The sequence below is a fragment of the Struthio camelus genome, chromosome 8 (assembly GCF_040807025.1).
Source record: "Struthio camelus isolate bStrCam1 chromosome 8, bStrCam1.hap1, whole genome shotgun sequence".
NCBI lineage: Eukaryota > Metazoa > Chordata > Aves > Struthioniformes > Struthionidae > Struthio > Struthio camelus.
The window spans coordinates 34,364,783-34,390,206 of record NC_090949.1 but is presented as its reverse complement, the minus strand read 5'-3'; the positions used below and the strand labels follow the sequence as shown (position 1 = coordinate 34,390,206).

Below are 25,424 nucleotides of genomic sequence, written 5' to 3'. Positions count from 1 at the left end.
AACAAGAAAAAAGAGTCTCCTGCTGAAAAGAAAACTAGAGATTAACATTCTGTGGGCAGGCCTACACTTTTTACAAGGTTTTCAGTTAGGTTTAAAGTCTACACTGCAACCACTGACGACAACTAATGGCACAGGATTGGGGCTGTCCTGAACAAGAAATACCTCCTTCAACAAAAGTGAAGCTAAAATGGGGAGCGTCAGGGTAAGGGAGGAATATTAAATATTCTGGGTAACACACTAACATGTAGTAAATATATCAAGTCAAAAACAAGCGTATTGCTGCCTACTTTTTAATTACTGTTTCAATGGTGTTTTAAGAAAAGTGAATTCTTGTTGACTTATAATAAAAAGAAAGCTCTGGTATGGTCTTCTATTTTTATCTTTTATCTCATGATCAATACAATTAACTATCAAAAAGACATACCGATGCTGAATTTAGTGTTAAACACAGTATTTGTGGTTCACAATAAAATTTGCGTTGTACCATACAATGAGATAATAGGTGACGTTCCCAGGACGTCCAGCAGAGAATGTTTCCACTTCATTAGCACAATATAATAACGGAGCACCTGTTCGATACCAGAAAGTTTTGTTTTCAGCTTCTTTCACGGGCCAGTATCAGTAGCTGGCACTGTTTAAACTCTCCTAGACATTCTTATTTAAATTGTGGGATTATACTAAAGCATCAGGTATAACCAAGCTACATTCATCTTAAAAAGGATCAAAACTGACAACAGTGAATTCCAGACTCAGGTTAAATTATCACTATTTGCTGAAGATGGAGAACTGACAACAGTGAATTCCAGACTCAGGTTAAATTATCACTATTTGCTGAAGATGGAGGGTTAACACATTAGAAATACAACCCGCAGTAAATTTACAGCAGCCACCCACCCTCTATCCCAGATGGCTGACCCAGCCTAGCAAAGACTTTTAGTTGCTGTTTAACCAGTAGAGCAGTTTGGAAACTTTTCAACTGAACAGTTTTGTCAGGAAAAGTCCCCAATTCATCAAACTGTTAATGTGTTGCAAAAACATCTCGATTTGAACAATTTTTTTTTTAAAACCTATCACAAAAAGCGTGGCAAAGGAGGGCAAATTTCAGTCATCAGACACGTGGGGACAGGGTGCACCACTGAAAATACTGTGCACCAGGCGTTCAAACAGCTTCTCTGACCCTGGATTTCATTTCAACTTAGAATTTCTTATGAACTGGAAATCCTGGGTTCCAGAAAGCCTCTCATCTGTGAAAATTTGGGCAGAAACAAAAGTGTTTCCATAAATCACCCATCTATGCACATTAGCAAACATCTATGACATTTTCATAAAGATGGTCTCTCTGTCTACTTTTAAACAACCACAGGTTGGGAAGGCTATATACAAGGCAACAGCTTGTCTTGCAACAGGACAACCAAGGGAGGAATGAGATCTGGTTCTTTTCAGTTTGTAGCACTATGAACTGAATCACAGACCCATGCTGACTTGCTGTGCTACAAAGTCCTGACTCATCTAACAGGCAACAAGGGGAAATCCATGGATTTAGGAACAATCTGAAGCTGAGGCATCATAGGGGAAACCAAGTTCCTTCATACAACTGCCAAGGCTTTTTTTTTTTTTTTTTTGTCCAACTCTCTTAGCTTAACCTCTACCCAGCCCACAATGTTAACAATGCCCCATATAGTATCACTCTCATCTGCACTAGAGGCAAAGGCTCCATTTACAGAATCATCATAGAGAGAAAACTTTTTAGGGGAACATTTTCTTCTCAGTCTGGTTTCCCCTTGTCCATTACTTTACAGTAGGGAATAGTCACCAATGTGGGTAAACGTTTTCTTGCTCCTTTAAGAAACCTATTAAGTAAATTCATCTATTATTAGAAATCGATTTAGCAGAAGGGAATGATCGGTCTGCCACAGAACATGAGACAATTCATTTATTCTTTCATGCGCTTAAAATGGCTTACAGCAATGGCTTGAATCGTGGCCAAGTAGATAAGGGCAAGTTCATCCAGACCCCGAGACAATGTTAGTCCAACAACCTGTGTGAAGATCAAAAAGAAAACGTACAAATCTAGCCAAGGTAAAACTCCATTATTTTCTGTGGTTTCTTGGTGTAACAAGTTTAAGTGCTAATTCTACGCCTTATTTTTGTGAGATGTACACATAATGTTATGTTAAACATGTTATTCCTGATCTGGAGAAGAACCACATAAATTACTCTTGCCCTTGCAAGAACAAACAGTATATTGTACGGGATTAGAGTTAGATTATCTCTGACAGTTTTATGTTATGGCTCAGATATTGCTTGTGAATGTATTTAACGTAATAGTATGAACATAGTATTACATAAAAATAACATTTTAAAAGCCCTTCTCCTCCCCCCTTCCAAGCACCCTAACACCGAGAGACAGTTCATAATTAAGGACTATATCTTAACCTCCTTTGCTCTGACATAAATTATACTGGATTAATATCAATATAGGCAAGACGTGAATGCAGCCATAACTCTGGCAGGAAAGATGCATTGCTATTATCAATATTTGCATAAGGTCATCATACCAAAGGACATTCTGATTCTGCTGCAGCATATATTTCTTTCATAAAATAATGCAGTTCTATTTAGGACCCAAAAATATGTAAGTCATCTACATTTTTTTTAATGTTTCCTTGGTCGGTGGTTGAAAATGTGTTGCAGTTCTTGAAACTACCTTTTTCTACCTCAGTCTCAAATACAGCAGATTTTGGTGCTGGTAAGTAGCTTGAGATACTCACTTCAAGGACAACATGCCAATTCAAAGTGCATTTTTGCACTAATCACCAGGTAGATACATTGATACCATCAAATTATACCATTATGGTACTCTTCTGTCATGGTCCTGCGCAGTAACATCCTGGCCTGTGGCTTAGCTGATCTGCCACCATGAGGTTCAGTGAAGAGAAACATCCAAACGTTTAAATATGAGCTGAAAATCTGACCAGTGGAGGTTTCCTGCTGAGCTTCCAAAAGCTGCTCTTTTTGGTTCTAGATTGTTGAACACTTTGATTTTGAATGATACACTTTTCTAGATTGTTGAACACTCTGAACACTTCTTTTATAGAACGCAATATTTCAATACTGGCCTTTGAGTTCCAGAAGCAGCATTTTTAATACCACAAGCCAGAATCAGATTGGGTTCAGCTCTGAACAAAGATGTATGAAGCACCACGGTTGCTTATTTCTGATCATGAGAGAACGTACACCCATTTTTAATAATAAGCATAGGAGCGTTCCAGTTTCTGTTCAAATTAACCACCCAGCAACTTAAATAGTGTTAGTTTACTCAACAGTCACCTGTTTAAATTAAACAATCTCTCCTCAGAATACTTCATGCGTTTTCCAGTTATGCTTAACCAATTTTGTGCTGAAACCCATTACAACAGAAATGTAAAATTAGGCAGACAGGTGAGTTTACAACAATAGCAAGCATTGCTACTCAGTGTTCTGAAATGTAATTCCTACGAAAGGTACTGGGAGACACCCACACACCTCCTCATATTTTTAGAAAATAAATGTGGCTCTAGCGATATCTGAAGTATCCTGATCTCTGGTTTTCTACTGAAACATTAGCACACTTCAAAATACAGCAAGAAACCAAAACCCTATGGGATAGTTTGAATAGCTAAGGAGGAGTATGTTTAAAATTAAAAAAAAAAAAAACTCCTTCCCAACTTTTTTTTTTACCCTGTATTGACCTTTTTGCAAAGACAGACTGTTTCTTACCATGCCCTTTAGTGTCAGATCTGTTAAGGGAGATCTGTTACCATGGAAATCTGGCCAAACATGTAAATCAACAGTGAGGAAACCCACAGGCAAAGATTTCTTAATCAGATCCAGGTGACTGTTCAAGTATGTATATATACTTTGAGAACTAGAAGAAAAACAAGTTGGAAAAAAAAAGAGTGAGAGAGGTTATTCATCAAACATAAAACATTTGCACCTCTACTACCAAACGCAAAAGAACCATCAAAGAATCCCCAATCCCAAATATAAAACAAAGGAGGAGAAAGACAAAACCGCTGCTCGCCCAGCACATGGCATTGCAGAGTGTGGCTAGCAGGGGCATCTATCTGCGCTTGCATTCCACGAACCACCCAAACTCCTCAGTTCAGCAGGGTGAGAGGAGACCATGGAAGCTTACGGTTTCGAACTTGTACATTGCCTCCCACAGGTCCCCAGTGGAGCAAAAGCTGTTTGATATTATGGGCTTTGATGATGCTTGTCTCTAGCAGAAACAGGTGCTGACACTATGAAAGCAAAAGCTATGGAAAGGAAAGTCCAGAGAAAGGAACAAGGAGGCTTCCAGGGAGAAATGAAAATGTTTAATAATTTCTCTGATTAATCAATAGTGCTGGACTTAACAGCTTTTCTTTTTCAAACAGTAATTATTTCAGTATGCGTTATGATTAAAATGCAGCAAGAAGGGTGGAGGACAGAAAGCAAGTGGCTGCTGCTTTAGGGAGGAGCTGAACATGGGCCTAAATATGATTGTATCTACGCTCAGACACTACACCCATCCTCACAATATCCCACAGCCTTTCTCCTGGGCCAGCAGTAATCGTAGGACTAATGGTGAACTCTCCAGTGTTTTGGCTTGCCGTTAGTGACATTCCAGTTTAAAAATGTTGCAATTATGGTCAGAATATTTTTTCAAACACTCATACCATCATAAACAGATTCATATATATTTTTCAATTCCTAGGAAATCTCAGAGTGGGGCACTTAATTCTAGACATGTGGGTCAACAACAGCATCTAACCCTAATTACAATTGATTAGTCATTGTCTCATCCACTGTAGACCCAAACAGTGATATTCATTTAGCCTCTACATGTATATTCAATCATGCACTAATGAGATCCCTAAGGGAATTTGGCATATGCTTTACTAGTTTGACTTCTGACCTCCTAGCAGCTGTATATTTATACTTTGCATTCAACCATTCAGCTCCATGTTTTTCCAATTATACCTTACCATGTGTATGCTATCAGAGGATATCATTCAAAATGAAGTACACTTGGAAGACATTAAAATAACTAATTCACATCATTATTCACATACTTTTAAATATGCTTTATATGTCGTCTTGGACCTGAACTACAGTAATTTAGAAGTCACAATCATTTTTTTCCCCTCATTCTAATAGTGGCCCTATTTTCTACATCCCTAAAGACATATTATAAACAATACTTGCTAATGACAAAGTCATTGATTTACAGTCTAAATCTTGGTTTGATGATTGGGAAGGAAAAGGAAGGAAAACTTCATTCAACTAGAGGCCTACCAGACACCCTAGCTTCTATCTGATCTCCATGCCGCTCGATTACACTCGCAGGGTTTAACCATTCGGGCAGCTCTGACAGAACACAACTGTGCAACACAAGCTGAAGTTCAGCCAAATCTGCTTAAGATCCAAATAAACTTAGGATTACACTTCTCCATAGCTTTTCTTCTTTGTTATCTGTATATAAACGTGGGTTTAAGGCACTAGGTTCGGTCTGTGTGATTGGCAAAATCCTTCAAACACTTGCCAGTTCCAGTCTCTACCAAGCCTGTGCTATATATAGTATTAAACTACAGGCTCTCTGGAGCCTTTCCTATTCAATTTTGTGAAAAGGTATCAGTAGCAGCTGAATATGGCTTGCAGACCTGAGCACAAACTATTGGTATTAAAAAGGAATTATGCTGGAAGTGGAGAGCGATAAATCAACACAACTTTGCCCAAGGTTATGCTTGTATTAGGGACAGTTTCAGAAAGCAACAAGATTTTGGTATTTAATTTGTTCAGGAACCTTGGAAGATGCCAGCAGGTATCTCTCAGGAAAAAAACCTAAATATTTTAGATTTCTAAATCTAAAAAAATGGCTCTAAAAATCTACAGGTGCAGAAAACTGACAAATACTATTATTATTTACTGCCTGAAAGATGCCAGAAAAGCTGACAGATATGTGTGTGTCACTTCACTGCTGTTTTCCAGGAGCTATCTCTTCAGATGGGGAAATGACATTGAGAAATGAAGGGAAAGAAATTTTGTTGCAACATATAGCTCGTCACGAAGAGCCAGAGGGCTTATAATCTGTGATATCAAATAGTTAGACACTTTCCTTCCTTCAGAAGATAAGAAACTTTGATTCTAGCAACTGTAAGTATTTAAACTTCAGCGCATAAATGATCGTGTTATTTCCTTCTTTTATTTTGCACTCTGGCCTACATATCTTGGATTTTACCACATCAGTGATGGCTAGATGTCATACCTTACACAATATAGAGACTGAAGACCAAATGCGCTATCTACACAGCAATTTCTGCGACTCGCTGAACTGCATGAAAAGAGGTGCTCTTGCTGCCCACAGAGCATGGCAATTAGTTATACCAACGGCTAAATTTACAGCCATCCAGATGATCCTCATGTAACTCAGTCCTCTCCACTTCTAGTAAAAGAAGGGAAATGAGAACATGAGGATAGGACTGGGAGGGTTGCACAAGGCTGGCCAGTCTTCAGCACAAGTGGTCAGTGGGAGCTGGTTTCTCGCAAGCCTGGCTAAGCCTCCTTGTGCCCTAACAAATTACTACAAATCAGCTGAAGCAGTGGTAACTGCAGCCTGTAAACTCCTGGTATATGCAGAGGAGCAGGAGTCTGCACAGTGAACCTTCTGAGATCAGTTGTTCAGCAGAAACTGCTGTGACTTTGCTGAACTCACTTATGAGCAAAGCTGGGAGCCAGGGAGGAAGGAAACGCAGACCTGGGAAGGTGGAAGTAGGTGAAAGACAGCAGAGAGTAAGAAGCACAGGTTTGTGACCTCAAATGTTTTTTTCATGATCTAGACATGCCTGGGCTCTTTGTCACTACAAAATCAGCCTAACTCTTGACAGTGTGGCACCCTGCATGGGAAGCAAAGGTAACATGTAACTGCACACATAACTAGGGAATTTTCATTTTTGTTTTCTTTCTCCAACCATTTGTACTTGCAAAGCAGATATAAATTCCTACACCCACAAAGACAATATACTAAATATCATAAAACAGATTCTCTGAAATTCTACTGAGCTTCCCGGGCAAATAATCTATCATCATCATCAACAGTCCTCCAAAACAAGAGGGCATGTGTTTATTAAGTATTTAACTTAATCTAAGGAAACACATAATCCAAAGTTTGGGCCAACACTGTTCACTAAAAAAAATGCCTTGCACTTTGTACAGTTGCTGCTATAGTCCCTATAATAAGGTTACAGTTTGTGCTCTACTATGTCATAACAGCTATGCGCAGCATGAATAAATGAAGAGAAAAATTCCGTTCAAACTGAAAAGTTCCTGATTTTTATAGATTCAGGTTAAATTCCTTAAAAATATTTGAGGAGGAGAGGGAGAGAGAAAAGAGGGTCATCTAATAAGATATCTACTAAATTTACAGCTATGCAAACATTTTTGTTAGGAGAATGAAATCTGAATAGTATCTGGAAAACATTATAAAAACACCATTGAGCAGATCAACTTCATAAAATATTATAACCCTCTTTGCTATCTCCACAGTTTTACTAACTGCAGAAGCCTCAGGTTCAAAGTCATGACACCATACCTTCCTGTAACATGAAGTTATATCCCATATCTAAGATCCCCTTCACTTCACAATCCAAGCCTTTTGTGCTGTGAAATTAGTTATGGTCAGTCAGTTCAGTATCAGATCTACTATAGACAAGTAGGCCACATCTGCATAGTCACTTTACCAACACAAAAAATGGTTTGTCTTGGCATTACTAGCCAAACCAATTTCCACTGCTGTAAACTTTGTGAGGCTCATGCCTCATATGGCCAAAAACAAAAAACAATCCTTATTCCAGGCATACACAGATAGAGATAGATAGATAGATAGATTTTTTTTAAGATCCACATAGACAATTCTAGGAAGCATGAATCTATTTTAGATTCAATGAAGCCCCAAAAATTTTTGGGAAGCCTGGACAAGTTCTCAGCAAGCAAACAAGGCATTGGACACTACAAAGCATGAGAAGGTCATCCAGAGGAACCAGGTAGCATTCTGCTCACAGGGAGGATGGAAAGTAACTATATGTGTTCAATGTATCTGTCAGCAGTGACTCTTCCATTTTAGACTGGAGTGAAGATAAAACATCAAGTTTGCTGTTTTTCCTTAATCTAAGGAGAAAAAGAAATTACAAAGATAAGCATACTTTCATCCAATGTGTCTAATTGCTCAGCTAAGATCTCTCTGGGACTGATGTGAACTACCTTTAAAGGAATCCGAGCCAAAATAGCTTGGGAAAGTTCAAATCTGACAGAAGTCTCTGGATAGTTTTCATCTACTTTAAAAGTAGACCAAACTAAAATTCTGCATCTCACACAGCTAGTCCTCAAGGAAGCCTGGAGTTACCTGCAACTCTCTCCTACATCTTAAATTTTGCCTAAAACTTTATCCTGGGTGTCTATGTACTATTGTGGTGCCACCCAGGAGTATTTTTTCCTGCAGTAGCTATCCCTTCATTTAGACGACTGCTCCAACTATATTGATTAATATATTTTTAATAAAAGGTATAGCTCATCCTTGAAGCTTAACAACATCACTTCCGAATTAAGACACATCATTAGCCCAAGGCACACAGGTCTGCTGAACAGTGCTGATGCTGGACAGCATCAGAATACATTGGACTGGATACAAAAGAAAAGCTGAGAAGCAGAAAGTCAACATCATCACTTAGATACCCCAAGGTGAATGTTTAAGGGGAGTTTAAAGCTTTGACCTTTCAGCATATCATGTGGAAAGCCTTTGTAAATACTTCCAACTCAGGTGACCAAATTCACTATTAGTTTGTTGATTCCCACGTTCCAGAATAAGGATATTGTAGTGCAATTCTGCAGGGCTGGGAATGCAGTTTATCATCAATTTGTAAGGCACATATGTCATAAAGAAATAAGAACAGTGACCTGGCTGCAGCTTTTGCCTGTAATTCTGGGAAAGCGACATGGCCTCGGACGACATGCTCTATCTGAAAAAGAAGAAAGCAACATTACTGGAATGAATACATCCTAAAAAGTCAGTCCCAGAAAAGGGTAATGCAGCATTATAACTTCTAAAAGCCAGGAGAGCGTCTCAATTACTCACGAAGTGTTAAGTCCTAACCCTAGCGAAGCCAAAGACAAAACTCCCACTGACATTACGGGATTCAGAATTTGGCTTAAAAACAGTACAGAAAACAATGCTAAATCAAAAATAAGCAAAATGCTAAGTTTACAGCTCCTCAGTCAGAAGAGTAAGCTGAAAGAATGATCTTTGCCTGTCTAACAATATCTAAGCGCATGTCTACAAACCCCTCCCATTCTCTTGCATGCACACCTACATGGGAATTCTACCAGAAATATCTGCCTGGCCCAAATCCCTACATCTTTCTGTATCATTGTCTAAAAAAAAAAAAAATCAGGTGTGTTGTCATCCTAGTACATGCTCAGTATGTTCACTGCAGGAAACAAAATGTTTGTCCTGACAAGCAATTATTGCTACCAAAAAAGCTCAATATAGACTCTGTCTATACTAAATTTATATAACAGCCGGTCCTACCATTATTCACAAAACAAAGTGTCATGTAGGATCACAGACAGTAATTGAGCAGCTTTTGTGGCCTCTTGCTAATACCCCATCAGAGGTGACAGTACAGATAAGGAGGCAAAACTAGTGCTACTCAAAAACATTGAATATATTTGGCAACACCTATTGGCAGCGAGTCACATCATTAGCTATTTAACTTTTAACAGTGTGAGTCTGGCCCTTAACAGTGTAGTAAAACTTATATAACAAGGCATTTACATATGAATATATAGCAAGAAAACATAATGCGTGCTTGTTACTTCTGAGATTTGCATCTAGAACAAAACTCAAGCATGCAATGCATTAGAAACAAAGCTCTGGATTGAATTTTGCAATCTTAAATAATCTCTGTAGAAAATACTTAATAGGAAGAACTTATAAATTCAGAAATAAATCTGTAAACAAATATCATATATACATGTGTGCTATGAAAATATTTTACACAAGTGTTACAGCACTTACAAAGTTACATATTGAAACACTGATTTCAAGAAATGACCCATCAGCTATTCTCTATTTTACAGTTAATGTAATGTAATGAAGTAATACCATTCTTTGTCTCTGCTATGCAATATCTTTCTTCCTATACCTTCTGAAAACTCAACACAAAAGCCTAACTAGCAGACAAACAGACAAACTTTTTCAAAACAAGCAGAGTCACTAATTCTTCATTTGGACTCTGCGTGGATCTATTTTCAAAATCCAATAGTTTTTTTTATAGTTGTATCAATAAAAGGTTAATTAGCGATTTTTAAGGAGAAGCGTATCTGACTTACTTGTAAGTTCAACAGACTATTCAAATTTCATGAAAAAAATTCACTTTTGAGCATAGACCAAGAAATGAAAATAATCTCCTGAAACGGCCATTTGTTTTCAGAAAACCAAAAGTATGAGCAAGTAGGATCTTAAAGTACTTTAAAATTACAATGATAATGGATGCAGCCTATCCTCCACACCAGTGTGCACATACACTGTTTCTTCTTATGGCTCCCCCATGTGTTTTGTGTACATATAACCTCAAGAAGACCACATGAAATATTCTAAGAATGTTTTAATAAAACAGCTTCCCTAATATACCTAATAGTACTTACCATTGACTTTTGCTATGCGTCCTAACAAGAACACACATTTTTCCAGCAATTTCTTAAATGACCCAGGAACATCTTGTTCTCTGGTACTAGGATGGAATCCAAATATCTGTAATTACTGAAAAGCATTTTTTTAATTGTCTTTCTGAAGTACCCTAATTCTCACAGCACATGTAGTATGGAACCACCCTGAGCCAGCCAGCAGAAAATACTGACCTGCTGCATCCTCTCTAGAGCTCAGTGAGTATCCCCATACACTTTGAATTAAGTACATTGAGACCTCGCCTCTCAAAAGCGCTCTTACGAAGAAAGGCACAAGCTTTTCTGTTTTCCTTTTAAACTGGTGTCATCATGAGCAGAAGCTAACTTTTATTTGTGGTTGTAACCACTGCTCACAAAATGGGATGCTTTGGTTCTAGCCCCATCTTGGCCCAAGGAATTTAAGACCTACACATCCCACCTGCTGGGAGAGTGCTTTAGCCATGAGGCCAAGGAGAAGCCAAAGATGAGGAGAGAAGCAGAGGCTGCAGGAGAGGAAGAGGGATGACTGTCCCACTGAAGCAGACAGGAACGCAAGGTTCACGTGGCCAAGGACAGAGCACAGGAAGGAGCACCAACTCATAACTCCGTGGTTAGGGTGTGTCTCGGCTTCCTGCTCCAGGATTATTTCTGTTTCTCATTTGGTGATTGTTTCGTATGGAATGCATAAATGCAGTGAGGCCCAGGTCTACTATATTTCCTGGGCAAGTGCTCCGACCACTCAGCTTTTAAAAAGGTGGGTGGTGCTATGTCTGAGTAAGACAGCAATTATGCCTGCAATTTGTGAAAAGCCTAACCCACCTGTCTGTTTGGTGAACTTACAGAGGATACCTGCAGGACTGGGCCTGCTCCCTGTAGGGTCTGAATCTCAGCATGAACCTGGCACCTCACTGCTCTAGGCAGGGCTGGGCAGCTCTGTATTCGAACAGACTGAGCAGGGAGACACATGGGGAGTTTTAGAAGCTTTCAGGATTTAGCAGCCGCTGAGGTCTTGATCACAATTTTGGAGTCAAGCACCAAAAGTCTGCCTAAATACTGTTTTATACACCTAGTCTTTCTTCACATTTGACTGCAGTGTTTTTGTTCTGAGTGCCTTCCTGTAGGTAAGAAAATTCAACTTTAGAGGATACAGTCTTATTTTTATTTGTATTGATAAACTAATTTAATCTAATATAGCCAGCCTCTTGGCACTCAAAGAAATAACTGAGATGATAACAAATTCAGGATCGATCTAGACAGGCTAACATACTAATATCTTACTACTCTGTGCCCAGCATGCCTTCCACTTATCTATGCCCATCAATGAGCACAATTCTTCCATATATTGCAATATATATATATATATATATTTTTTTTTCCTATCTCAAAGTCTGTCTCAGCCTCCTACTAAAGTACAGAAAGAATGCCTATTCGCTTGCAAGATAATAACAACAACAATAATAGGTAGACATGCCCTTGGTGCTCTGCCTCATCTATAATCCCCTCTCAGGGGAATGAAAAGGAACAGACTTGTGCAGGACATAACAAACAAGTAACTGTTTATTGCTTTCCACAGGATAACTTCTCCTTATCTTATGAAGATGTTGCAGGCAGAGCTCTAGTTGAACTGTTAAGTGAAGCTATTCCCAATGACAGGAGGTATGACAGGCCTGCCTTCCTGAAGTCTGTTTGCGTCTCCAAACACTTACCAGTTTTCCGGTAGCACTCTGACCTCCTTCGTTCAACCAAAATCCAGGCACCATAGCAGAGAAGTAAGGTCCCCAAACACCAGGCACAAAAATGGGTGTTTCACTTATCTGGAAAAGTAAGAGAAAGCTCTGGTGAATCAAACTGCCTGTCAAACTACGTACTTCACAACTAACTATTAGCAGCTATCAGAGCCTGATATTGAAAACAATTACTGCTTCTCGACTGGAGTTACCAACGCGAATGGAGATGTACAGGTGGAGATTTACCATAAGGAGAACATGGAGAAACATGTCCCCCAACTTGCATCATTTTTAGATTACGTGACAGAGCTGCAGCTACTGGTTGCACAACTTCTTACCCCCCCGCCCCGCTCCTACTCACAGAACAGCTGGATCTGACCATGTGGAAGAGTATTTTCAGGGATAGGAGCTGTACCTCACATGGAGGGAGAAACTGCCCTGTTCCTCCAAAAAAACCACCTTACTTTAAATGAACATGTGGATGAAGTGATCTAAGATCTGTCAGAGGGCTTGAAACCCTGACACTTGCAGTGGAGCCCCAAGCTCCTGGTGCTCTGCACAGTGATGGCGGGGGACTTAGGGGCCTTGGGTGGAAGCTGCAAACATGGGCTGAGTAAAAGGGGATTTTCTTGTGTTAGCCAACTGGAAACACTTGCCTAGGTAAACTTCCGATTCTGTCCTTTACTTGGGCTTAGCCTTACACAAAACATTTCTCCCTTCACGTCTGTGAACCCTTTCATGAAGGCAGGTACCAAAGCACTCTCTTTCAAACTGTACAGGGCTGTATTCTACCGCTTGCATACAGATATACCACCCACATATAGAGTGATGTCCTGATTCTATACAATATTTTTAGCGGTTAGACCATTCAGGATGTGGGAGACACTGGTTCATTTCCTTTCTCTGCTTCAGAAGATGCAAATTACTAGTTTAAAAGGGTGGAGGGTATTCTTCCTTCCTTCTATTAAAGCTGTTTCACTTTCTCTGGTCTAGATAGATGCTGGTGCAGAAAGATAGTGTAAGGAGATATGAACTATAGTCTAGCAAATAAGGCGCAGAAAGGGGTGGGTAATGGCAGGGAGGGACTTGGGTCCTAGTACTTGCTACAAAGGCTATTTATATATTCTGCACTGGTTCAATACATTAATAATTCTTGCAGCAGAGGCTGGAGAAGACAGGTCACCCGCTCCCCCAGGCAGGCTACCTGGCTTCTGTTTGAAGCATGACTCATGTCTTCTCTTCCAGGACTAAGAAGCTCAATACCTTCGAGGTATACACATCCATGATTTTCCTGGGAAAGGGGCATGGCAGTGCAGTCCTACACTGTCGTATGATGCACAAACATACTTCCCATTGGCCAATGTTAACGGCCAGGCTAGATCTGCAGCTGTAGTTCTCTAGAAGGTGGGAAGCACTCCAAGAGAAGGAAACGAGATTTCTGTAACACCATTAATCTATGTATTTTCAACATAGGGACTCCTAGAAGGGTTGGTGTGGATTTAAACTTCATCAGCAAAAAGAAGGTTCTCATACAATAGGACAATGTTTTTTGTATTTAGATGTTGCTCTTCATGAGCAAATTCCTAGACCCACTGAGGTTGCCCGAGGTTTGCTATTGATTACAATAGGCCAGGATTTCACCTCAAAATTGTTTTCATGAGTAATCATTAAAAATCCCAGCTCTGTTCCTGTTAAACTCAATGCACGCTCTCCCTATGTTTAAACAGGCCAAACTTTAAAGAGTTTTTGCTATCAGCTAGGGAATATGCTCTGAGACATAGTTTACTGGCATTTGTGCCTCACACATGTTTAGTAAATACACCAGCAGGGAGCTTTCTGCACAAACAATAGTCTGCTGAAGCCATCAACTTACATTACAGCTGACTCTTGTCAGGAACATGAAGTTAAGCAGGAAAACAAAGAAACAAAGACTGTTTTCTCAAAATACATCACTACAGTTTCAAGCAACTCTGATTTCTCTTGGGAATACATCCACAAGTAAGAGAATCTTGCTCAATTCTCCTCCATCAGTTCTAATGTGTTGACTTACTTTCACTAAAGATGTTTGCATGTGTGCACATTGCGTGTGTGCATCCACGTAAGATTTTGGCCGACTAAACTCGTTAAAGAGCAAGAATAGCCGCACTGAATTTAAACAGGCATTTGTCCAAGTGGACAAAGCTGCGTCAAAAACATTGCAAATACATTTGTTTTTGTTTTGTTTTCTCTTAAAACTACAAATGAATATATCTTTGAGTTTTCAGCAGCTCTATGAGGTAAGCCTTCTCTTACCATCTTAATAACAAAAAGCCGTGCAACAAAAAGTATTGAGTAAATGCTCCTAAAATTTAAAAACTTAAAATAACCTGATTTTTAGACCAATTCCACATCACTGACCTTACTGAGAACACAGCATTTGGCCAAGATTGCCACTTAGTACCTGCTCCAAGCTAGCGATGGAAGTAGGAAAACAAGCCGTGTCCCATCTCATTCTTTTCCTCTAGTTCTGGATAAAAATGCATGTCTCTAAGGCTGAGAAGGGACACTTAGGGTAGGACAGGCCTGCATTTTTCAAGTCTCACCTCAAAATATTTTTGATGCAGCAAAGTTTGTAATACTCTGTACTCTCTGATCTGTGATGAAAGAATCTAGTTATGCCACGTATATCAAGCGTTTTTAAAAGCACTGAGCTATGCCCAACTGCTAAGTAGTCTGAAGAGATAGGCTAAAAATACCACAGGTGCAATGCCCTCTGACAAAAAAGCTTTATGAATGTGTGGAAAGTTCTAGGCATCAACAAGAACAACACAGTTTAAAAACTTTTTCCTATTGATTGATTTTTATTTTTAAAGTAAATATCATCCTTCCTTGAAAGTTGAAATAAGTATTCATAGGGAGCATCAGGCTTTATGCCTTCTATTTAACTTAAATCCATTCTCTAACATACTCTTATTGTGAGGCATATTAACATTGATTATTTTTTACATATCAAGAAGCTGAAGCACAAAGAGGGTATAGTTGCATGCCCTCATGTGCAGAGGGAGCCAGTGTTAGAATGCTTTCTGCACAATAATTATTGCAGCAGGTGTTCGAAGATGGGAGACAAGAGGAATTTGAACCACTTTACATTTTGAGTTGTAACGAGCATCTATAAATATTTAAGTTAAACACATTCACACAGACTATGGCCTCATCTATGATGTTTACTTATAGAAGTATTACACTCTTTGAAGAGCAAATCCACCACACGGTGTTCTAGCTGTGGGTAGGGAAGAATTCTTTTGTGCAGGAAAATGCCACCTTTCCACATTTCTCCAACATGCACATTCCCACTTGCTCAGGCCATCATTTCTGATGATACATTTCTAAGATTTGGGTTCATCAGAAGGGAGAAATAAGTTCAACATCTCCTGAAAGGGAGAAGAAGGGGAAAAAAAAGTGCTATCTGGGAGGATTTAACCTCAGTGTGTGCTCTATAAAAGATCGTTCTAATATGTAAGATATGTAAACATTATAGAGCAATCAGAAACAAATTAAACGATGAATTCAGTTTAACAGTATTCAGCTGTGGTGCAACTGCCAGAAGGCACTTTTTGTTATGAATAGATCATTTGGATGAGTTACAGACCAGATTTCAACCTGGTGTGTGCTAGGAAAATCAATGTCAAACTATCTAAGATCAGAAGGTATCAGCAGCACATCTGGCAGCCCACAGAAATGAAAAATGTCTTTAAAATATATAATGCTATATAGAACTAAGTTCTAGTATGAAAGGACCTGCTTAAATGGCACTGAGATCTGTAATGTATTTAGTTCAGTCTAGTCTTTCCCACTCGCCTCTCCCTCTAAAACAAAAACAGATGAAAAAAATCCACCTCTATTGCCGAAGTTTATGTGAAATAAAGCACTGCTTACCAATTACAGTTGTAGGGTAACTTACAGCTAAGTGAATCAAAGGAGTCAGTGCCTTTAATCCAAACTTAAGTTCAGTTTCCAGGACTGGTATGAGGAATGGCAAAGAATGCAAACCTTCAAAGAGAAGAAGCACCTAGGTACACAGCCCCATTTCATACAGTGAATAAGTCACAATGCAAGATTCATTTTACTTAGCTTTGTCTTGCTAAACTAGCCATAATGACCAGGCACATGCTTGTGTTTCCTCCTCAGTTTTATGTAAATGTTATAGTAATCAGAGACAAGATAAAACAAAACCCGCCACAGTTGTTGAGAGCAGTTTTATGGAAGCATGGATTCCAGTAGAATTTTCTTCCTTAGTTGACATCATCTGTTGCTGGTGTAGGCTTACACAGATCCCTACCGTAACACTATTTGAGAACCTGGCTATTACCTGAGAAGCAAATCTCTATCCTAATAGGCTATACTGCTATATATGCACCTTCTTCCATTTTCATTTTTGCATCCTAACATTGGGCATCTGATATCTGGCAGCGTTCTAGTATCAGTGTAAAATTCTCTATGTACTTGCAGTACATCTTAGACAAAACCTATGTGCAGTGTGGAACTATTCTCGACTTATTTACAAAAAAAAAAAAGCAAAATTAAGCCTTCATTCTACTGTCAGTGTTTTTTTAGAGTAATCATTTGTTAATGAGAAGCTAGGTCAGAAAATTTGTCTGAAAATCATTTCACTTATCAGCTTCTATAGTTAGAAATTCAGAATAACAGCTGCTCTTTTTAGGCTATGGCACATATGAAAAAAAGATCTAAGATATTAATGGAGGGAAGGGAAAGAAAGAAGGAATAGCACAGTATCAATCAGCAACAAATATATGCTCCTTATGGTTCAGGACTTTGATCACTGACAAGTCAAATACTTTCATTAACTTCTTTGCTGACTTTAGCTTTCAAACTTTCTGACTGACTGTGGGCTGGAATACTGATATTCATTAAATTCAAGGGTTTTACACTGATGTGTAAAATCCTCTATTAAGAAAATGATATCATTTCGCTTCTGCTGACAGATGGGCCTTATATAGCTACTTGACCACAACTTTGTGACAAAGAACGAAAGAGATTCATAAAAAGGAGAGAATTCAAAGGGAAACCCAGTAATGTTTCATTTCTAGGTTTCTGGTTCAAACTTATGTTATAGCAGTAGCTACTGAAAGTATGATTTAGTAACAGCACTTTCTGATGGCATATATATTAACTGGGTGGAGTGGGGACACGCAATTGTATTGCCAGTGGACTGATGCCTACTCCAAAATTGCCATCCTGGCATTAATGCTCAAGCACTGAACAGGTTTACAACTAAGGTTTCCCATAATTCTGGAGGCAATTCTCTGTGTTAAGATTACGGTGAGCGCAGTTCTCTTCTTAAAATATGTTACAATTACATATTAAACACACAACAGCACACAAGCTTTAGCCTGATGCAGAACATACTCAGGAAAATAAGATCATAGAGCACTAAAAGTACACTTCAGAATAAAAGGGAAATTAAAATGCATTAATATTCCAGTTCTTATGGGTCATATACTATCAATAATTTGTTTGATTATATTTTAAACCTATGTCCTCTGGCCACCATTGGTTGGCTGTGTAGCTGCATAACTTGTGGTGGTAAGTCACATAGCTCTCTCCCATGTGAAAGCCAGGCATTCTGTTGGCTATCCACAGAGCTGCTCTGCAATGATATTAAGATACTAGGCCACAAACATTTGTGCATCCAACACTTATCCCACTGAAGGCATGAAAGTTACTTGAGTGAAGACAAAGTAAAGATAGAACATGGACTTCAGCCTGAACACATTTGACCACATGACAATTTTGGGAATCTGTTTACGTACAATTTAAGAACTCTGGCTGATGTGGTGAAATGACTTTCATAAATGCCTTACTGAACATGGAATCCATCACTTGTTGTCAAGGCTATGTCATGGGTTTATCAAATCCAGAGGCCTGGAAGATTACTAAAGCTTAGTGACTCCCGTTTCATTAGGAGAATGGTAATAGAAGGAATGAAAGCAAAATAAAGCTGTCCAACTATGTCTACCTGAGGTTGTGCAATGGAAAAATACTCAAAGACATCAGGCAACATTTCTACAGTATAAGATACTGTTTCTGACTGCAGAACCAGTCAAGGTTAAAAGAGACAGCCAGAGAGATGTACATCATTCAAAGGGGAAAGCCATGAATAAAGGGTTCTGGGCACTGCCAGAAGCTCAGACTTATGGCCAAAGAATGAGCTGTGGCAGGAAAGTTGGAACAGAAATATGTACCTCCATATTATTTTTTGCCCACGTTTGTTTCTTTTCTTTTGGCTGCAGTAAAGACATGTTTTGATGCCACCCATGTTCCCTCACTGCTTTTAGTATCACGCAGAAGTAACTGCAAATGGCGAGTGCTCACAGGACTGGAGTTCTGGCAGAAGCATATGTGCCCATTTAGCTCACAGGACCTGAGGCAACTGGCCTGAGTAGTCTCAGAGAGCAGTCTACACTCAGGAAACGGAATAGAGAGGACAAAGGAAAAGACAATGATACTGCTTACTTACACACCATGCAAATATTAAGAACACGGATCCAGCATATTTCAATCCAGCTTACTTTACAACAGGTTAGCAAGGCTCGAAGTGCCACAAATCAGCAAAGGGCATATGTGACAATATTAAAATACCCTCCCCCCTGCAAAAATACCCACACCTTTTTGATTTTGCTCAGTCTCCATTTGATAAACACCACACACCTGTGTGACAAAATCAAACCGATTACAACCACAACACACTTAAGTAAAAATTATTAGAACTAGAAACATACAGATAGTATTCATCAAAAGGCAGAATGGGATCTCAAATTTCTGATGATGGTGATTTGGAGCTAGTATTCTAGTTTAAGCCCTGCTTTAATTATTACCTGGACAAAACTTTCAGTACAGCCTACAAGAGGGAGCAGCAGATGAATTCTCAGGGACTACTGTTAGTAATTGTTCTGAATAGCAACCCTTATGAGAAAAGCAGCAAAATGTAACTGACACGCATGCAGACCTACTTCTAATTTTCTAAATTTTCCATGAAGCATTAACTGGTCCACAAACTGTAGACCAAATAAGGTATGTGATTAATGCCCAGTAAAGAAACCACAGTCCTCAGGCAACTTTACTGCCTCATCTCTGAAAATATTTCAGGTGAGTTATGAGATGGGATTATATCCTGCACACCCTGGCTTTATATCTAACAAGAATTAATTAGAGGAAAACTTGACTGAGATTATTCTTAAACATTTCCACTGTGAGATCTTTACTGGAGGCTAAATACGGAAAGGTATTTTAACACTTTTGAACTCATGATTTTTAACGAAAGACTATTTTGAATCACAATAACATTAGTTACTCAACCTGTAGTTAATTTGTATTTATGGTGCAGAGACCAAGAGAAAGTTAACTGGACCAGTGCCTCCAGTCTTGGGAGCCAAAGCCTCAACTTGTACAAACTAGCATATTACCATTGACTTCTATGGTGCTATGTTGATTTACATCATCTGAATATCTGGGCTAACATTTGTATTTAGACACTTAAGTGAGTAGCCGGCTTTTCAAAGGAGCCAAAGACACATTTCCCGTTGATTTCTGGCTCAGGAACTTTAGAACGTGAAGACACATATTTAGGTGTTCAAACATGGACTTGGGCACCTACCCTTAGGAAGCAAGCCAGTCCTGGTTTTTGAGTGTCTATAATTAGGAATGTTAGCAATTGCCCATGCAGGTGAGAGACACCTCTTCGAATGTGGGACAGTAGATACTTAAGACTCAAAAGAAGAAGAAGGGAATCTACCTGCTTCTGAATGCTCATGTTCTTCTTTTCCTAAAAGTAGGGAACAAGAGCACTGGAAAACAACTCCTGCAGTCAGGGCTTTGCCTAAAAGAACACCACACTAGCTCCTTACGCATACTTCAAAAACTAAGAACTGGATATTACTACTAGACCTGCTCCTTCTTTAAGGAGCTCAAATGTATATTGCTTTAAAACTAATCTACCAGTGGAAACTATAAGGCTGGGCTTTCGGGGTTCCCCCACACACTCACAGGAAACTGGCTCTAAAAATAGTTAAATGCATCAACTAACATTTTTCTTAAAACTGATTACAAACATATTTAATTGTTCAAATTTAGCAAAAAGCACCTGTTTTATTCTGCTCCATTTTATTACAGCTTTTTTAAATGCAACAGCTGAGGCTCTTGCCCAGAGCAGGGAATGCAAGAGGTCACAAGCAGCACTTGTATAAGCAGCTTTTCTGCCACAGGAAGACAGAAGTTGCGTTTCTGAGAAAATCTTCTGCCAATGGATGCTGTGCGGCTAAAATAACTCACTGTTCTTAACAGACTAACACACCCCTTTGCAAGGTAGCCCATTTTTAGATAACAGCTGCTGGGTCCAGTTTCTTCGTCTGAGTAGACCGTGAGTATTTTCATGTATCTTCAACACACTTCTTCAGGTTTCAGCCAATAGTTAAGTATGGTATTAGTATGTCTTAGGGTACAATCGCATGAATAAATTATTATAGATGAAAGTAGGAGGTCAGCTGCCCTGCAAAAACCACCTCTACTCATCGTCTCTCTGTGGTGTATCATGTGACAAATCCCAGGGACCTTGCACATTCCACAGGAAACCAGGGCCAGGAGTGTTACTGCAGAGTCGCTGACATGGTGCAAATACACCCTGTAGATTACTCACTTAATTTTTTCATGTGTCCATACCCTTATTACTTATATACAAAACATACTGTATGTTTCTGCTGATTTTACAATTGTTTCTTATTTTTTTAATATTAATCTTATGAAAGAAGCTTGTAAAGACATCACCCTTCAAAGAAGTGTAAAATATTAACCAGCAAAGCTGGACAACTGAGATTTGTTTCAAATAGAATAATTTTTGTTCATACACATAAAATTTTGCCATTTTCCTGAGAAGAAAATACACAGTGTAAGAACGGTTCCTACCTTGCCTACTATAAACTTTTGACTTTCTCTTTCCACTGGAAAACTCCAAATTTGAAAGCAGAATATAAAAATTGGAAAAATTAAAATAATATTGGAAGCACAATGTTTTCCCCCCTTGTTATTATCTATATAAAGAAGGTGAAATGTTAATAAAATATAATTTCTCTACCAGAAAAATACATTTTTATAAATCTCCTTTTCAGTCAAGAAAAGATATCAAAATGTTTTGTTTTTGTGAAAAAACAAAACAAAACAAAACACAACACATCCAACTTTCAGAATGAAATATATGCTATATATAATATGAAATCAAATAGGACAAGTGTATATTTTGAGCCAGATTTTACTCTCACTACATGTTGCCTACTTGACCTGAGCACGGCAACTCAGCGATAGGAAAACCAAGCGTGTCTCACTGCATTTAGAAGTGCATTAAACCTTCCTAATTATGTATCCCCTCCTCACAGGGAGAAAACAAAAACAGAATAGATGCTCCAGTTCAGAAGCAATACTGAAATCCAAACAACATATGATATTCAGCCACTGAACTTTCACAAGGCTACCAGTAATATAAATGTGCTGTTGATGCACCTCTTTCCCAAACAGATCTGTCCCTGCAGGTACCTTGTGTTAAAAGCATAGGAGCCAGCCTGTATTTTCTCTCTCCCTCCTCTCTCTCTCAGAGTGCCATACTAAAGGAGCTGTGAGGAGGATTATAGACGTCCACAAACACGTTGTGATCTGTGACCCACAATTTAAAAGTAGACCATGCTGCTGCCAAACGGAGGGAAAAAAAAGTGTTAGGGAGTGTTAAGAGGTGCAATGCATCTCTCCGCTGCCTCATCTATTCCTCACCCAGGAGTGCCTTGGCCACAGAAGCTCCAAGGGCCATGTTTGAATAATGAGTTCCTGAAGGCCTATGTCAATTGTTTGCTGGAAGTTGCCAGTGGTTTGCAAAAGATGGGAGCTGTAACAGGCCACTAGCGTTTGATAGTTGGCTACTGAGAAGCACAAGCTAGAAGAGGAGCATGGCTTAATGGTATCTGAATCAGGAGTTAAATAATCCACCTTCTTAGCCGGCCACCTCATGAGCCAGACAGAGATGAAAAAAATCAGTGCTCTGGAATAGACAATTTCTCAAACTTCTCTGAGATCTAGAGAGAGCTGGCAGATTTCTGAGAGCCATCTCCTGCTCGGTCAGCGATAGCTTTACTGACCTACCGACAGCAGCAGACGCTCACATTTGAATTCACGTGGGTAATCCACCCAGGAGGCGCTCAAAACCTCCAAATCATATATGTGAATCAGGATGGAGGAGGATGGCGGCTGGCGTTAAGAAGCTCTTCCATTTTGGAAGCTGGATCCTGAGACTCCTATTCTAAAGAGGCAAGGCCTGAATGCTGCCCAGGGTCAAACTATCGTACCGAAACCAATGAATAGAAAACATTAGCAATAACACCTATCCTTGGGGTCAAGCCACAGTCAAAAAGACCAATAGGGTAGAAGAGGATTCCTGAAGTCAATGGGCCAGGGAGGCTGCTTGTGAACCAACAGATGATATTCTAAAGAAGTCTCATGAACTCAAAAGGCACCAGAGGGATAGATATACCTAGAACAGATGCTGCTTTCTTTGTAGAAAGAAGAATCTTAAGAGGAGAAGCCTGTTGGCTGACACACTGGACCCAAGAAGTGAGAATTGGCCCCAGGGAGAGGCTGAAGCCAGCAAGTCAAACAGCTTCTTGGTCTGTAAAAGCAGAGATTCGTTTCAGATGAACAGTTAAATCATTCAGTGTCATTCGTTACATAGGTCACCACAAGATCACAATGGAAGCAGAGAGAAATTTGAGCACAGCATCTGCCTCTAGAACTCTCTCTGGGTTTGCTCTTCTCAGACACACAGAAAATTTGCACCCCTGTAACTTTTATTTCTTAGGTGTGAGGTTTACCTTCAATGTTTACTCCAGGAAGCAAACTTGGAGCTAAACCTGGGATGAGTTTCAGCTCTGGAAGAAGGTAAAATTAAGAATGAATTCATGGGTAGTTCACTAAAATCATCCCATACTCATTTAGCTTTCAGTTCCAACTCATCATTTCCATCTGCCTAAATCACTGATGCAAGAACTTCAGATATCTTATCGAGGACCCTGATCCAATGCTCAGCTTTGAAATAAAACCTTAAAACTAGATGAATTTTGACTCTTCTTGGGCTTGAATGTTTATATACATTTAATTCTGCCTTTTACCAGTATTCACTCTAATGCTAAGCATTTGTTTAATTCTCAGTGGCCAAGCTTTCTTATAGAAATTGGCAAAAAAGAGCTTTAATCCGTTAAACTGTTTTCAGGATCCAAAACAGGAAAAAAAAAAAAAAAAGCCCACATTCCTAATGGATTCAGAAGCTTTTTGCTAAGCACTTAAGCACTAGCAGTTCTGCATTGATTTATTTTATTGTTTTATTTAGTGAAATGTCTGGATACAGATATACAGATTAACCTCTTTTTGCTCATATTTACTATGTCGCCTTCCTTGAAATGGGAACTACGACTATTTTGATAAATGGACTAAAAGGTTGTCTGGTTACACAATAGCTTCTACTTGTGTCCTCTGCTGAAATGCTATTATGTACTCTTCTGAAGCAATGCTACTCCATGACTCACAGCAGATACTTCTGTGCCTCTCATAACAATAGCTCACTGAGGACACAGGGCCTCAAATGAGCTACAACAATTTATATCACCCATTTATTTTTACTTCTCTTCCAATGACAGATATTCACTGCCACAAAATGTCAGTCTACGTGAAGATTATAAATCTTCCAGCACAGACAAGTAACTACAGATCATTTTAAATACACAATTTATAACATTACAATTTCCTGGTAGGGCAAGTTAAATTCCTGAAAGATCATCACAGTATGAACTAACTCTTCTCAACATTTCAAAAAATTGTTCAAACCAAAGACCCATATAGCCCACTAACCCGTCGCTAACAGCGGCCAGTAACAGTTGATAAAGATGTAAAGGGAAGAGCACAAGAACAGGGCAAGCATACAATAATTCTTCCCAAGAATATTCTCTCAGTCTCCAGTGACTTGAGGTTCCAGCAAGTTCCTGTTCTTACTTCCAAATAACAAGAGATACTAAGTCTTCATAACCGTCTAAGACTGCAAACCAATTTTTCATGAACGCTAGCAATCACTAGGTAAAAAACTCCGTTAGTACATTTAAAAGAAATTTACTATAACATTGACTTTACTTGTAGATTAACATAATTTTTTAAAAGAACATCAGAGTTTTTGAAGTGCCTGAGTGTTACTCCTTTAAAATCAGAGCTGTTCAACTTCAGTTCTTGTTCCTAAACAAACGCACCACAGATACTCCTTGCAGCACTATCCTTTTATGAGCTGAGCGTGGCCTCTCCTGATCTGAAAGGTGAGGAAATGTGCACATGGAACAGCTGTGCCAACAATACTGGTCAATGCTGAACTGTATTCACCAGACACCAAACTTGGGTTGTATTCCCAAACAACAATTTAAAAAAACGTCCATCTACATTATCTTTTCAATCCAGCCAACCAGCCAAACTCTTGCACTCTAAGGCAGGCCCAGTCCTTGTCACTGTGGCCAGAGGACAGCAGTGTGACATGATGGGCCAGCAAAGGAGCACAGGTTCTCCACAGGAAAAGTGTCTAGCACTGACAATGAGCTCATGGCAGAAGTGCCAAGTTGTAGGAAGATACGGGCTATCCTGCCTTATATCCTTTCCTGGAGATTGTACTGTAAGACCCTTGTCTTTTCTTGAAAAGTATTTGCATGGTTATTTCTAATATGCAAGTTAAGCAGGCCAATCCCCGATATCCCTGTCCAATCAACTCATTGCATCAGGTAGTGACAATCCTGAAGAACTTGGAGCTTAGTACTGCATGTTGTGACAGAAATTTAAGGGAAGGGTGGGAGACAAATCTCAGATGTAGCAATTAAACAGCTAGACCAACTTTCT

The 25,424-nt window shown here is 39.2% G+C and overlaps 1 protein-coding gene across 27 annotated transcripts in view; it reads right to left on the bottom strand.

Moving 5' to 3' along the window:
- The window catches only part of FGGY (FGGY carbohydrate kinase domain containing), a 333,758-nt gene that overhangs the window by 37,544 nt on the left and 270,790 nt on the right, over positions 1-25,424 (bottom strand). For 22 of the 27 annotated variants that reach the window (XR_011142650.1, XR_011142651.1, XM_068953329.1 and 19 more), the window contains 5 exons: positions 12,447-12,554; positions 8,974-9,035; positions 8,080-8,187; positions 3,760-3,907; positions 1,964-2,038 (listed from right to left, as the gene is read on the bottom strand). Coding sequence is in view for 25 of the 27 variants with exons in the window: in XM_068953329.1 (XP_068809430.1) it covers positions 1,964-2,038; positions 3,760-3,907; positions 8,080-8,187; positions 8,974-9,035; positions 12,447-12,554 (501 nt within the window). In the remaining 2 variants the exon portion in view is untranslated. The remainder of the gene's footprint in view (positions 1-1,963; positions 2,039-3,759; positions 3,908-8,079; positions 8,188-8,973; positions 9,036-12,446; positions 12,555-25,424) is intronic. The other 5 variants (XM_068953344.1, XM_068953346.1, XM_068953345.1 and 2 more) reach the window with 1 other exon arrangement.